Below are 15,756 nucleotides of genomic sequence, written 5' to 3' on the forward strand. Positions count from 1 at the left end.
TATTGAGAAACGAAATCTGTTTGAATCGGAGTACTTCCTGAGCTGTTGTCTTTGTACGTATGTGTTCGTGCCTGACGAAGGTCTTTGACCGAAACGTTGCCACTTTTAAAAACTTTGGTAACACTTTCTATGAAGCCCGTATTTATAATACATTATAAGGGTATTCTTAAGGCATTATAATGAATGCATAATGCATTATAAAAAAACGTATGTTATATCAACTCATGAATAATCATAGCACCAGTTATAATACATCATAATTCTTGCGTATTTGTGGTTATAAGTTTAAGAGTATGATTATTTACAACACACAATGAACACCATATTAAATCTACTTCATTTACAGAATAATGGACTGTATTATATCTTGACATTGTTTATTTAAGATCCGCACAGTATCTTACTACAGCTTGTGAGTGGTTAGGTGTTGAGTGTTATTTGAGTGTTACCTGTAGAGCTAATGTTAATTAATTGATGTGCGCTTTATACTCCAACTGAACAAAAATGCAATGTTTTATATGGTTACATTTTATTTTGATGGTCCCCTTAATCAATCGACTATAAGCAACTTTGCAACTACATGCCAACTAACTCTCATTAGAGGATTAGTATGCTCAAGAATGGTAGAATCTAGTATGGTAGAATAAGTTGACGTACTTGCAAAGACACTTATAGTCAGTTTATCTGTTGGTTGACCATCAAAATAAAGTGTTAGCAAATATTTACAGTAGCAGACATACTAAAACTCTAATGACTGCTAGTTGATATGTAGTTGCAGAGTCACTTATCAACGGCTGTTTAAAGGGTACCATGAAAATAATCAAACTGATATTACAATAAAAATAGTTCAAAGCAAATGTGTCATATTACACATTCATCTGATCTGATATCTGATCTTATGGCTGTTTGAGAGAAAAAAAATTTTGATGTATTATAAATACGGGCTTCATAGAAAGTGTTACCAAAACTTTTTCTAAATAAAGGGAGAAAAACAGTGTGCAGATCCTTTTTTTTAACTGTATTTTTGATCAAATAAATGCAGCCTTGGTGAACATAAGACACTTAGGATATATCGCTAACATTTAAATATATTACAGTAGATGCTTTACCAGATGTTTGACTTCAAAAGTGAGAAATGGACTTTTATTTTGCCTTTCACAGCTCAGGATAGTCACTAGTAATGGGTTTAGATACGTCTTCTCTCAGGACTATGAACCTCCTTGGTTTTAACAGATTTTGGCATTTTGAGAAATCCTGGGGAAACTACAAACACCACATTGAGCACAACGGGGAGAGATTTTCCTTCCACATGCTGACAAAAACCTTGCAATGTATCTTCCCATCTGTGGGGCCTTTTTGAATCCATTGGGGGGGCTATGAGTCCTTTGTGACACGGTTTTATGATTTTTCTAGCACGGCTTTCTTCACAAAGCTCTTAGGCTGATGACTTCATTACCTCACACATCATTAGTTAGCAATCATCGAATTGCAGCAATCCAATTAAAGGTCCAAGAAAGAACTGAGAGATGGCCAGCTTCTGATCCAGACCATCGAGATTCTCCTATGACTAGCTTTAGAGAATTCAAACAGTTTGTTGACAAAGGTTAAGTGCCAATATCAGCACAGTGAAACAATGCAGACTAATACTCCCTGAGCAATTCATCTGGGTTACATTTCAGCCCTCTTGTGACCACACAGGTCCAAAACTAGACCTTCAACCAAGCTAAAATACTCTACATCTGCAAAGAATTACATTTCCTTAAAATCCAAAAGCTACCATTAAAAGCTACCATTTCCATAAATCCACATATTCTTCTATATACCTCTTTTTCTAAAGCTTGAGATCGGAAAACTACACCCCTCTCGCTCATATTTGGGGCCTCCCCTTTCCTCGTCTCTCACTTTTCCTAGCAGCACTCTGCATGAGCTGACCATGTCATAAATCACAAGGCATTTAAAATCTACCCTGTAACAAGTTCACACAGCGACAGGAAACATTTTTTTTTTTATTTTATCAACCGTGTCTCTCTCTCTTGTTATATTCTGGGTGATATGGCATGTCGATAAGTCAAGTCAAAGCTGATTTGACATCTTTATCGTCACCGTGATTGAGATGAAGAAATCTGATAGGCTACTTCCCCCAGGTGAGCGGCAGTTATCGCCCAATCGGATTTCACGCATGTCTGCACTCTTATCAGCCCTCAACCCGTCTGCCAGTCAACACCTATCTCCCCCAGCCAATCAGAGAAGGGCACAGGAGGTTACCCAGCAACTGGCTAGTCACCTCAGACATCAAACACGCACAACAGCTTCCAGCGAATCAAGTGGTAAAACAATTTTGCAATTCCCATCACAGTGAAACTGGTGACCCAAGTAATAGGTTACTAGGTTGTGTTTACTCACAAGTCAATCAGCACTATTACTATACTTTTTAATAGTGATTTTAACAAAGTATTAAGCTTCTGCACATTATTTGTAGTATGAAAATAGCGGTGGGCGATATACCAGTAGACACGATTGACCAGTAGAAATGTCAACCGGTAGAGATTTTGAACTATTGTCTCTATTGCAGTTATACGCTCACTTGACGTTACTGTGCTGTGTGATCACGAAAACCCATCGTTTTCCTATTGCAGTTTAAAAACAAGTGACAAGCCATCGAAATGCAATCAGCAGCAAAAAGAGAACTAATTTCGCTATATGCGCATGCTATCTGAGAGACTTTTTCTGAGCGCTGTCAGAGAGGTGCGCACACGTGAAGATGATGTACATAGAGCGCAGGAGAATTAAATTTTTTAATGATTTATAGGCCTTGAACAGTTAAATACACACACTTGTATGTGTCAAAATGCCCATCTTTGCAAGTTAAACACAGTAATTTTAGGTCTTAAGTGAAAGCAAGCAGGTGAGAAAAAAAACACGTGTAACATCTTATCGCTGCATTCAACACTATCGACCACAACATTCTTTTGAATAGACTAGAAAACTTTGTTGGCAGTAGTGGAAGTGCATTAGCATGTTTCAAATCGTACTTATCTGACTGCCATCAGTTCATAGCAGGGAATGAAGAGGTATCATATCGATCACAAGTGCAGTATGGAGTACCTCAAGGCTCAGTATTAGGGCGTTACTTTTCACGCTTTACATGTTACCCTTGGGAGATATCATCAGGAAACACGGTGTTAGCTTTCACGGTTATGCTGATGACACTCAGTTCTATATTTCTTCGTGGCCCGGCGAAACATACCAATTTGAAAAACTAACGGAATGCATAGTCGATATAAAAACTGGATGACGAGTAATTTCTTACTGCTAAATTCTGAAAAAACAAAGGTGTTAATTATCGGACCTAAAACCTCTGCATGTAATAACCTAGAACACTGTCTAACACTTGATGGCTGCTCTGTCAATTCTTCGTCATCAGTTAGGAACTTAGGTGTGCTATTTGATAGTAAGCCTTCCTTCAAAAGCCACGTTTCTAGCATTTGTAAAACTCAATTTTTCCATCTCAAAAATATATTTAAATTGCGACCTATGCTCTCAATGTCAAATGCAGGAACGTTAATTCATGCGTTCATGACCTCAAGGTTAGATTATTGTAATGCTTTATTGGGTGGTTGTTCTGCACGCTTAATAAACAAACTCCAGCTGGTCCAAAATGCAGCAGCTAGAGTTCTTACTAGAACCAGGAAGTATGCCCATATTTGGCCGATTCTGTCAACACTGCACTGGCTCCCTATTAAACATCGTATAGATTTTAAAATCTTGCTAATTACTTATAAAGCCCTGAATGGTTTAGCACCTCAGTACTTGAGCAAGCTACTATCGTATTATAGTCCTCCACGTCCGCTGCACTCTCAAAACTCTAGCAATTTGATAATACCTAGAATATCAAAGTCAACTGTGGGCAGTAGATCCTTTTCCTATTTAGCGCCCAAACTCTGGAATAATCTACCTAACAGTGTTCGGGAGGCAGACACACACTGTCAGTTTAAATCTAGATTAAAGACCCATCTCTTTAACCTGGTTAACACATAACACACTTACACATTTCTATTATTCAAATCCGTTAAAATGATTTTTAGGCTGCATTAATTAGGACAACCAGAACCTGGAACACTTCCAATAACACACAATGTACTTGTTACATCGTAAGAAGAATGGCATCTACGCTAATATTTGTCTGTTTCTTTCTTATTCCGAGGTCACTGTAGCTACCAGATCAAGTCCGTATCCAGCCCAGATGACCTCTACAGCCCTGAATTTTAGCAGAGACCAGGACAACTAGATGTGCTCCAGAGACAGATCCCCAGTGAAGACCTTGTCTCCTAGACGGCCGTCGGGACAAGACCACAGGAACCAGATGAGAACTCTGCACAATCCAACTTTGCTGCACCATGGAACAACCTGTTGGTTCGTCTGACCAGAGGAGAACTGGCCCCCCGACTGAGCCTGGTTTCTCCCACGTTTTTTTTTCCTCCATTCTGTCACCGATAGAGTTTTGGTTCCTTGCCACTGTTGCCTCTGGCTTTCTTAGTTGGGGACACTTAATTTCCAGCGATACCGTCGACTTGATTGCACAGATATATTAAAACTGAACTGAGCTGGACAATGACATCACTGAATTCAATGATGAACTGCCTTTAACCGAAAATTTAGTGTTTACTATTGTCCTTTTGCATTGACACGCTATTTTCCTATTTAATACTGTACAGCTGCTTTGACACAATCTGTATAGTTAAAAGCGCTATTTAAATAAAGGTGACTTGACTTGACAGTATATTGGATCCGGGCAGCTCTTAATGTGACAGCAGTCTAAAATTTCTGCTGTCTGTCATTCATATTAATCAAACAACAAAAGAGAGGAAACCTCTCACTGCTCTTGACTTAATCACTTTTTGTAATAAAAAAAATATATATTTAATTTACACAGTGAAGAATATGCAGTGTTTTTATACATTTGATTACTTTATACAATGTAACATTTCTTATTTATTTGTTCTATTGTATTTTTGTCCTATTGCCTGTAATTAGTATCTTATTTAATTAGACTGTTTTGTCTTCAGTGAGCTTGAGTTTTTTATTATTGTTATTTAGGCTAGTATTAGTTCAGAAACTGCATAGCAACACCCAAGCAACCACAAGGAAGAAGAGAGGCATTAAAACCAGAACAAGAAGGACTGAATGGGGGGAAAAAATTATAACAAACATAGAAAAGCATTAACTCCTTGACCTGAAACATTAATTAATTCCAGAGTTGCTGGAACAAGAACAGAGACGCGTTACTGTAAACAGTGTTCTCTCTTTCGTTTCAACTTTCCTTCTCTCCCACATTTACCTCTTGGTGTGTTTATGTATTTACCGTTCAGTGATAACCAAATAAATCTCGACTAGTGTTTGTTTGCAGGAGAGCAGCGCAGCATTGTAAAACCAGGCTGAAAATAAAACAGGAAATGAAACAAAGACAGATGCTACATGAGAAGAACAAAGATGCGCTCTGAGAGGTTTTGACGGCCACCTTATATCATATCCTGAAACGGCCCAGACAGAATGGAGCTTGTCAAACCCAATTTCATTTTGCTGCCCAATTTTTTGCTGCTGGTAAAAATGAAGATCCTGAACAGCCCACTGGAAGACATGCACCCAAATTCAAGTTACTGTTCTTCATTTCTCACTGCCATTTGTCTTCTCTTCTCGCTGCTCTACAGAACCTCCTATACATACAGCAAGTGTAAAAAATAACTTGTCATTTCTTCTCATATTTCCAATATGTATACAATCAGGTGACAGTTTCGCTATGTTAATATGGACATTTGTCTTCTCCAATTCCTCCTGGCTGTATCAGTGTTTTTGTGCATTACTTGGACTATTATAGTATTAATATTATGAATTGGGTTTAATTTTTATATGTTCAGTTTTCTTTTTAATTTTTGTTTTTTTATTATTAACTATTTTATGTGCTTTATTTTATTTCAATTACAGTTTTAGTCATTTTAGTACTTCAACTTAAACTTATTTCAGTTAGTTGCCATAGCATCATTTAGATTTTTTTTATTTAAGTTTTTAGTTTCTGCAACAAACATTTATATTTAATTTTATTTCAGCTTTATTTCAATTTCCAAAAATGATCTTTAATAGTTATCAATAAAAACACTTGGCTTTATTGGTAAATGGACATTTAAATTAAAAAAATAGAGATCTACCATTTTTATATTTATTTATCGTATAAACATTTTTATCTTATAAATGTTACCATTTTACTCCATTTTGTTCTGTTTTATATTAATAATAATAATAATAAATAATTATTTTTTCTCACAAACGTTACTGTTTTAGTCAATTTAACCTAATTTTAAAAATATAATAATTCGTAATTTATTTTATTAATATTACATTTTTATTCAGAAAGTACAAAGTACAGTAATTTACTTACATTTACACATTATCTGACAGAACTCCCTAAAATGTACAATTATTTACTTCTTTTTTTTAAATCACCTTCGCACCCATTTCTTAGAATGGCTTTCATATAATTTCACCTTTCACTTTTAAGCAAATGCTTCCATGGAACATTCTACAGATCACTTTGTGTGTGTATGAGTATGTGTGTGTGTGTGTGTGTGTGAGTGTGTGTGTGTGTGTGTGTGTGTGTGTGTGGAAAAGACAAAGAAAGGAAATGAAATACAGTCTGTCTCGTTGGTATCTACAAAATGAAGGGATGAAAAATGTTTCTGTCTCTTTTTTTGTTTGTATAAATGCTGATAAATGCCCTTATATCAGGTGACGGCCAGTGTTCTGCTGTTTTTGCCATTGCTTTACGTCCTCTTTCCATCCTGGAGATACGGGTCACACACACCCAGTCAAACACACTGCCAAAGCCACAGATCTGCTCGCATATCACGCATAATTTACTTTAAAGAACACTTAGATCCAGTCTAACTAATGCTTCAACATTACACTCAACCTGCTACCCCCAAAAAAAGCATTGCACTCATTGCACTGGTATGACTATACCCAAAGTATCACTGATCGATACGGTTTTCATCGTAGGCTAATAATTACACTCACAGTATATAAATCAAAGATAACGTATGCAGCCTTCGCAATGGAATCAGACATAGTGGGTCGTGCTCAGGAAAACACACCACATCTGTTAACCTGTGTCCAAATACTGTATCCCATCCACAAAAAAGAAACAAAAACACTTTCTTTGCACAACGAACAAGTGACACGACACGGAAAAATCTGGAGCGCAAACAACTCGAAGGGATGTGAGCCTGAACGGAAAAGAAAACAAACACGCAAGTATCTACAGTGGACCCCTACCTGCTGCTCAGACCAGGAGAATGTCAACACACGCCTCCATCTCCACACACCTCAGAACTCTCCATTGTCTCCAGTACTGGAGATGCAGATAAGATTGTGCCGCATGGAAAAATTTTGGGCTCTGACCTTCCTGCCTTGTCTTTGCCGAGTGACGTCCTTAATATTTAAGGATATTTTGGATCATCAGGGTAAATTTAAGCCTGTAGGTGTGTAATCTTGGGTTTTGTTTGTTGGCACTTCGGAATTACAACCAAAAGGATACAAATGGATACCCATTACTCCTTTTTTTACAGCTGGAAAGCTACAAATCATACGTTCTTTAAGGGAAAACAGCCTTTTTACAGGAATCAGACATACTCGGTCGTGCTTGTCAAAATACACCACATATTTTAACCTGTGTTCAAATATACTTCACAAAAAAGGTCACAAGAACACTTTCGTTGGTTGGAATCAATAGCCCTATAGGCAGCGCTCTGACAAAGCAGTTGAGTTCCAATCCATCACATGGACCTTTCAGAACAAAGGCTGATGACAAAAAAAAAATTATAATAAAAAAAAAGTACAGCGCATTGGTAAATTTAGGTCTGTAGGTATGCGTTTTGCTTGTTGGCAACCAAAAGGTTACAAATTGGTGTCCATTACATTTTATTTACAGCTATAAAAATACAAATCCATGTTCTTTTAAGCATAAACTTTTAGGTATTCAGTGTAATATTTTGGATGACCTATTATTTAATAAAAAATGAACATAACCTGAAAAGTAGCTAGCATACAAAATAAATGTATGTATTAATCAAGCTCAACCTTTCTACCCTTTTACCAAAGTTACTGTTTAAATATACATTTAGGTAAATATATTCATATAAAAATACTAAAATATTTATATTAAAACATTTATATAAAATATTACTGTACAAATACATTATATTATATACAAATGCATTATAGTATATTATACACAAAATATTTTTATTATATACTACAGGAATTCATTTTATCAATAACTGAAAATCATCACTGGTCCTGGATCTTACTGAGTGACAGCTTAATTTAGACTAAATCACTTAATTTTTAACCCGTTACTCATTCTGGCACATTAACTTACAGTTTATTTATAGAAAATAAAATCAAGAACTGTATTTAAACATCTCAAATGCTGGTCAAAAGGGTACAAAAGTGTAAACAAAACAACAAAAAAATTCTCATTATTAAGCATGTCCTTTCACTCAACTCTTTATAAAAAATTAATTTAAAAAAGAATAAAATAAAAAAAGCCCCACACTTTTTTTGTGCTGTGAAGAATTGCTGTTTAACTAAATAAACAAGGCCATCTCCTTAGTGTGAGCCAAAAAGCTTTTGTTTATTTTAGAACTAGACCAAAAGGGAAAATTCTTTGACAAATCTAGCTGCTGGAGTTCTAGATCTGCAGCTTAGATCATGTAAGCTGCAGATTTGCTGTTTTCAGGCCCACAAATTATCAGACCCTCCAACTAACGGCAAGGAGGCATTCAGATTCGGCTGACCCTTACATCAATGTCTCTCTGCATATTCAGCTGAGTGCTGCAGTGCTGAACTCCGTCCCAAGTTAGATTATTACAGCATCGGGACTGCGCTCCATTAAGAGCGTTTCATAGATTTGCATTAAAACATTACAGCCATTCAACCCAACAGATGGGGAAACAAAATTAAGCACACACATAACTCTACAGCGCAAGCCAAGGGATGGAGCAAACTGAACAAACACAGTTTACATGAACACAAAGTGATAAGACTTTACACTGAAGGTCAAAAATTTAATATAGAAAGGGAGGCATTTCAAAACAAAGAGCGCTAACTTGCTGTACTTCCTATGTGGGCAGCTGTCTACATAAACAGCATTCAAACCAATAAGAGCTCATAAGCAAGTCATAACTTCAATAAAAGTATTCATTATAAAAACAAAAATCTTACTGACCCCAAACAGTGTAGGCAGTGAGGCAACTCTCTGGGTTTTAAAACAGACTTTTAAAGGTGTCATATGACGCGATTTCATGTTTTCCTATGTCTTTGGAGTGTTACAAGCTGTTCGTGTATATATAAGATTCGTAAAGTTGCAAAGATTAAGGTCTCAAAAGTTACAACCTATCCACGCCTAAAACGCCTCATTCTAACATGCCCCCACAAATCTACGTCACTGTGTGGTAAGATTTGCATAACACCGCCCCAAACGTATACGCAAAAGAAAGAAGGCGTAACTTTTATTCTCGCTGTAGTATTGTTGCTGTCGCCACCATGGAAGCTGATATTCCAAATATGGTAAGGGGCGTAACATTTCCGTCACACGCTTCAGGTATTCGGCCAATCACAATGCACTGGATAGCTGGCCAATCAGAGCACACCTCGCTTTTCAGAGCTTTGTAAAAATATATGCGCTTCAGAAAGGCGGGGCAGATAGGAGTAATGATAATGTACGGTATGTGGAAAATAATTAGTGCTGTCAAACGTACAGCCATTCAACCCAACAGATGGGGAAACAAAATTAAGCACACACATAACTCTACAGCGCAAGCCAAGGGATGGAGCAAACTGAACAAACGCAGTTTACATGAACACAAAGTGATAAGACTTTACACTGAAGGTCAAAAATTTAATATAGAAAGGGAGGCATTTCAAAACAAAGAGCGCTAACTTGCTGTACTTCCTATGTGGGCAGCTGTCTACATAAACAGCATTCAAACCAATAAGAGCTCATAAGCAAGTCATAACTTCAATAAAAGTATTCATTATAAAAACAAAAATCTTACTGACCCCAAACAGTGTAGGCAGTGAGGCAACTCTCTGGGTTTTAAAACAGACTTTTAAAGGTGTCATATGACGCGATTTCATGTTTTCCTATGTCTTTGGAGTGTTACAAGCTGTTCGTGCATATATAAGATTCGTAAAGTTGCAAAGATTAAGGTCTCAAAAGTTACAACCTATCCACGCCTAAAACGCCTCATTCTAACATGCCCCCACAAATCTACGTCACTGTGTGGTAAGATTTGCATAACACCGCCCAAACGTATACGCAAAAGAAAGAAGGCGTAACTTTTATTCTCGCTGTAGTATTGTTGCTGTCGCCACCATGGAAGCTGATATTCCAAATATGGTAAGGGGCGTAACATTTCCGTCACACGCTTCAGGTATTCGGCCAATCACAATGCACTGGATAGCTGGCCAATCAGAGCACACCTCGCTTTTCAGAGCTTTGTAAAAATATATGCGCTTCAGAAAGGCGGGGCAGATAGGAGTAATGATAATGTACGGTATGTGGAAAATAATTAGTGCTGTCAAACGATTAATCGCAATTAATCACATCCAAAATAAAAGTTTTTGTTTACGTAATATATATGTATGTACTGTGTATATTTATTATGTATATATAAATACAAACACATACATTTATATATATATATATATATATATATATATACGTATATATTTATATATAATATAAATTACACTACACAATTATAAATTACACAATTATATAAATACAGTATATACACAAGTAAATATTTACTAAATATATACTGTATATGTGTGTATTTATATATACATAATAAATGTACACAGTACACACATATATTATGTAAACAATTTTTTTTATTTTGGATGCAATTAATCGAGATTAATCGTTTGACAGCACTAAAAATAATGTGTTTTTTTAACCTTAAACTGCGTAAACACGTTGCATTACACCAAATACACAAAGTGTTCTTTTTAGCAACGTCATATGACCTCTTAAAAGGCACAATATGTAATTTTCACCGCTAAAGGGCGCGTATTCAAAATAAACAAAAACAAAGGCGTAGTTTGATGACGCCGTGACTGAGTGTGGAATCATGGGAGTTGTCATCTTCATCCCCACAGCCGAAGCAATCCGACGGGACTCGGGCAGAAATCATGTTCATGGATGAGCTAATGATTTATTAACGTAGTAGTATGAAGCAGAGTGAGGTTGAAAGCCGTCAAAGCGAAACGAGGTCGCTGAACAAGCGTGACACACGGCTTGAAAGCAGCAGAGCTTTTATTATGCCACAGTCGACCGCTTCCGCTCCTTCCAGTCGTGAGTATGTGTGGTAAAGCAGCACTGATTTATCATACTAGATACATTTGAAAGTTCTGTTATAATGCTACTCTGTGCGGTCGTCACCGGTCTATTAAAACGCACAACATATTAAAGCGTCTTTGGTGTTTCCATGTTTTCTACAAAACAAAACCGGAAATCAAGGAGTTATGACGTCATTGGCAGGCGACACAATGACACTACGGACACGGTCCGTGTCACTAGTTAAAATTGCTTATTTCTCTGGATTTAAACATTCTTCGAAACATTTGGGATAATGCAAGTACACAAGTCAGCAAAATATATAACACTGTTCTAGTGGTTTTTGGATATTTTAATAAAACAATCTTACATATTGTGCCTTTAATGTGCACAGGCCTTGTAGAAGGTGATGGAGAGATGCTGATGCACTTGATCCCTTTATTAAAGCTTCTCTATAAGCGGTGCACCAGTATCCCCTCAAGCCTTCTCTACACTATTATTACCACAGCCTCCCACAAAGTCCTGAGAGACCAAAACACCAGCATCCATTTTCAGCCGAGCAATGCGGAGATTAAGGCTAAGGCCGAGTTTGTTTTTCCGTGAGGCATGGCAGGCGTTACTGGTCCTCAAGGTTGTTGCTTAAGGGTTTTAGGGGGCTAGCATGAACCCAGCTGTTAAAGTCGTCTTACAAACAAACAGAACACCGCCAAAACATAAAACACATGCAAATCAACCTGCACTGATTACGAAACAGACAAGTGTAGTCCAATTACAAAATGAATGACTCTTATGAGTCAGTTTTTATTGAATCAAAGACGTTTTGCACAACCAGTATAGTCTGATCCCCAAACGAATAACCGTTGAGTCTGTTCTCTTAAGTGAATCAAAAACATAAAGCGCAGCCAGTGTAGTCTGACTCCCAAATGAATGACACTTATGAATCTGTTCTGTGAATAAAAAGCATATAGCACAGTCGGTGTAGTCCGATTCCTAAACGATTGACTCTTATGAGCCAGTTCTTTTAAGTGAATCAAAAACATACAGTGCCAACCACTGTAGTCAACAGATTACCAAACATATATAACTCTTCTTAGTTAGAATGAAACGTATAACACAGTGTAGTCCGACTGCCAAATAAATGACTCATTTGTGCTGGTTCATTTTAGTGAATCAGAATAATGTAGCACAGCCAGTGTAGTCAGATAACTGAACAAATGGCTCTTCAGGTCAGTTCTTTGTAGTTACTGACATCAACAAATGATGAGTTTTGTCAAGGGTATTTCATACAAATAAATGAATGTTACCAGATTTTTCATTTATTTGTTCACTATTGTTGTTTCAGATATATTATAGTGCAATGATTGGATTGCATTTATGCCACCACATCAAAGACTGTAAAGTCATTAAAAATCCTTTGTATGCAAAAAAATTATAATATATACAGTATATATATATATTGTATTCATTAATAAAATCTAATTTAGTAGTAGAATATTTTTTTATCCATCTATCCTTAAAGTACTAAAAGAATTGTTAAGAAACTGGAATCATGAAGAGGAATTGAAAACATAAAATTCTTCGCAATTCCCATCCAGGCACCAAACATATTTTTTTTCTCTCCCATTATTCATTTTTAACACAGACGTCCTTCCAAAAACGAAACAAGTCCATAAAAGTTACAAAGAAAGCTGGAGTAATGCATCACATGCATGTTTCTGTCAGTCGGCGTGTGCATACAAATATGCGACCTATGCGTGAGATTTCAGAATCTCGGCCAAGACATGGGCCCACCTCAGGCCAAAGTCAAGATACTGCACAGACTCCTAATCAAGTCAACCAAGAGACTCACAAACACCATCACACGTAGACAGCAGCAGCCTCCAGCAAGCTCTATATCACTGTACTACAGCACAGCGTTGAGGGGCTGCCCTACATTCCACACCAGAAAATATGCACATGGCCGTTGAGGTGCGTATGAATGAAGGTCTAGAAAACTAAACACTTCAGTTTGGAGAGAAAATAATACAGCTTGTGTGCTTCTTAACATCATCTGTGGGATCAAAGATGTTTCTTCAGATATATAATGTTGACATTTTAACACTGCAGAAGTGTGTTCACACAGATAAATCTGAATATGGGAAGTATGTCATAGTTACTTAACACTCTCCAAAGCGCCTTCTTTCTCAAATCATATTTGGATTAGAAGAGAGCTGCTGCCATCTAGTGCTGCATTGAAGCTCCAGCAGAACATTAAGCCAACATTCAACTTTAGGGTCTGCCAATACTATGACAAGGTGGACAAATTTTTCTTCCTTGATTTCCTGTACTCCTCATCCATCAGGTCTGTTATCCAAGGATTACAGCTTTCAAAGACTGCAAAAACATCAGTCATCTTTGGCTGAAGAATAAGACGCCGCCCTGCAGCAGGGGTCCAATTTGGAAAAAATGCACAGAGCGCTCTCTGGCGGACGAGGAAGGGAACGTTTCTTGACTTTGATGAGGAGAACTGCTTCTGGGTCTCAGATGGGAGAATAATACAATTCTGGAAAGCAACTGAGGGAGTTTCACTGGAGCTGAACATGTGTTAAGAGTAAATGCTGTTCCTGTAGGAATTAAATTCCTATTTTTTCACAATAGCCAGCGCTGTGTTAATAAAATCAAAACACTGCAGATGTATTATTACTATGTATTATTATTATTATGATTAGTCTTCAAACAACTACACTTTTGTAGCATTTTATTATATGGTTTCCCCTTAAGTTCATCATTTTGGAAGGAGCTTTGCACTGTGAATGTAAAAGTAAAATAAAACCAGAAAGTCCTGTTTTCTATCATAAGTTCCTTTTAAATTGAGCCTGTCTCACCTCAGTAAAGAGAAAACACTATAGGAGTTTCTGACAGAGCTCTGGTCCACCTGAAGCAAACTGTTCTTCTTCCTGTCAGAACTTTCCTGTGGGAAAGAAAACAGCTCATGAGTTTCACAAAGAGCCTCTTCTTACCATATGAAGAATGAAAAACCCAAGAGATATGAGTGAATTCGAGCTCTGATAGATGACAAGGTTTGAAGATGGCCTGGAATTTATTTTGGAGCCCAGTCCAAAAGTTTGAACAATACCTTCTGATCAAACTCTGCTGCATAGTAGCCATCGTTCAATCCAAAGATGATCTCATTTGAATTTCTGGAGCGAATCTGAAAGACAATAGACAGAAAGAAATGACCGTTTTGTTTGGATGTGTATTTGAACCAAAATTTACCTTGATTTCAAAAGTGTTCACTGGTCATGGAAAGCATAGGTGTGAGAGAGAGGGAGTGGGATCACAACATGACCGAAATCAAAGACTCAAACTAATTACTCACCCTCATGTAGTTTCAAACCCGTAAGACCTTTCGTTCATCTTTGGAACACAAATTAAGATATTTCTGATAGAATCTGAGAGCTGTCTGACCCTGCATAGACAGCAACGCAACTGAAATGTTCCCAAGTCCAGAGACGTAGCAAGGAGATCAGTAAAATAATCCATGTGACATCAGGGGTTCATCCGCAATTATACAAAACTACGAAAATACTTTTTGTGCGTAAAAGAAAAAAAATATTTATTCAACAATTCGTCCCCTCCGCATCACCCTGGTGCCATTTTGGAGAATATCAGCTGGATGTAAAACAACGTATGCTGTTCTGTGTCAGCTGCATCACACCGGATCTGTTTCCTACGTTGTTGTGATTTGATCTGAACGGAAACAGCGTATCCGTGTAACGCAGCTGACACAGAACAGCATACGTTGTTTACAGGGTGATGCAGAGGCGATGAATTGTTGAGTAAAGCAGTTTTTTTTTCTTTTGCGCACAAAAAGTATTCTCGTTGCTTAGTATAACTACGGTTGAACCCCTGATGTCACATGGATTATTTTACAGATCTCCTTGCTACATTTCTGGATTTGGGAACATTTCAGTTGTGTTGCTGTCTATGCAGCGTCAGACAGCGCTCAGATTCCATCAAAAATATCTTAATAGGCCCTTTCGCACCACTTTAGTTCCAGAACTAAATGTACGGTACTAAAGTACTGGTACGATTTTGTGCAAACTATTTCCCAGTACCATTTAAAGGGTTGCATTCGCACCGAGAGTGTGTACTAAGAAGTGACGTAAGCCGGTCGTCATTTGTGCACGGCGTTCAACAACAGAAACAAAGAACAACATTAACAACAAGGAGGATGGAGGACGCTGTGATCGGAGCTGTGTTTTTGTTGTGTCTCGCGGAATTCACAATAATGGATATGGAAAGTCGACGTATACGTAAAGCGATTGAAAGAACGGAAAGGAGGACTAAGAATCTCCAACGACAACTGGCGGTGCTACATT

General features: G+C 37.3%; 1 protein-coding gene across 1 annotated transcript in view; it reads right to left on the reverse strand.

The window, feature by feature from the left end:
• Positions 1–15,756, reverse strand: part of LOC107589407 (UV radiation resistance-associated gene protein-like) — a 127,368-nt gene that overhangs the window by 102,885 nt on the left and 8,727 nt on the right. The window contains exons 5-6 of the mRNA XM_016277833.1: positions 14,511–14,585; positions 14,260–14,345 (exon numbers count right to left, since the gene is read on the reverse strand). Of these exons, the coding sequence (XP_016133319.1) occupies positions 14,260–14,345; positions 14,511–14,585 (161 nt within the window). The remainder of the gene's footprint in view (positions 1–14,259; positions 14,346–14,510; positions 14,586–15,756) is intronic.

Source organism: Sinocyclocheilus grahami, unplaced genomic scaffold, assembly GCF_001515645.1.
Source record: "Sinocyclocheilus grahami isolate Dianchi unplaced genomic scaffold, SAMN03320097.WGS_v1.1 scaffold7.1, whole genome shotgun sequence".
NCBI lineage: Eukaryota > Metazoa > Chordata > Actinopteri > Cypriniformes > Cyprinidae > Sinocyclocheilus > Sinocyclocheilus grahami.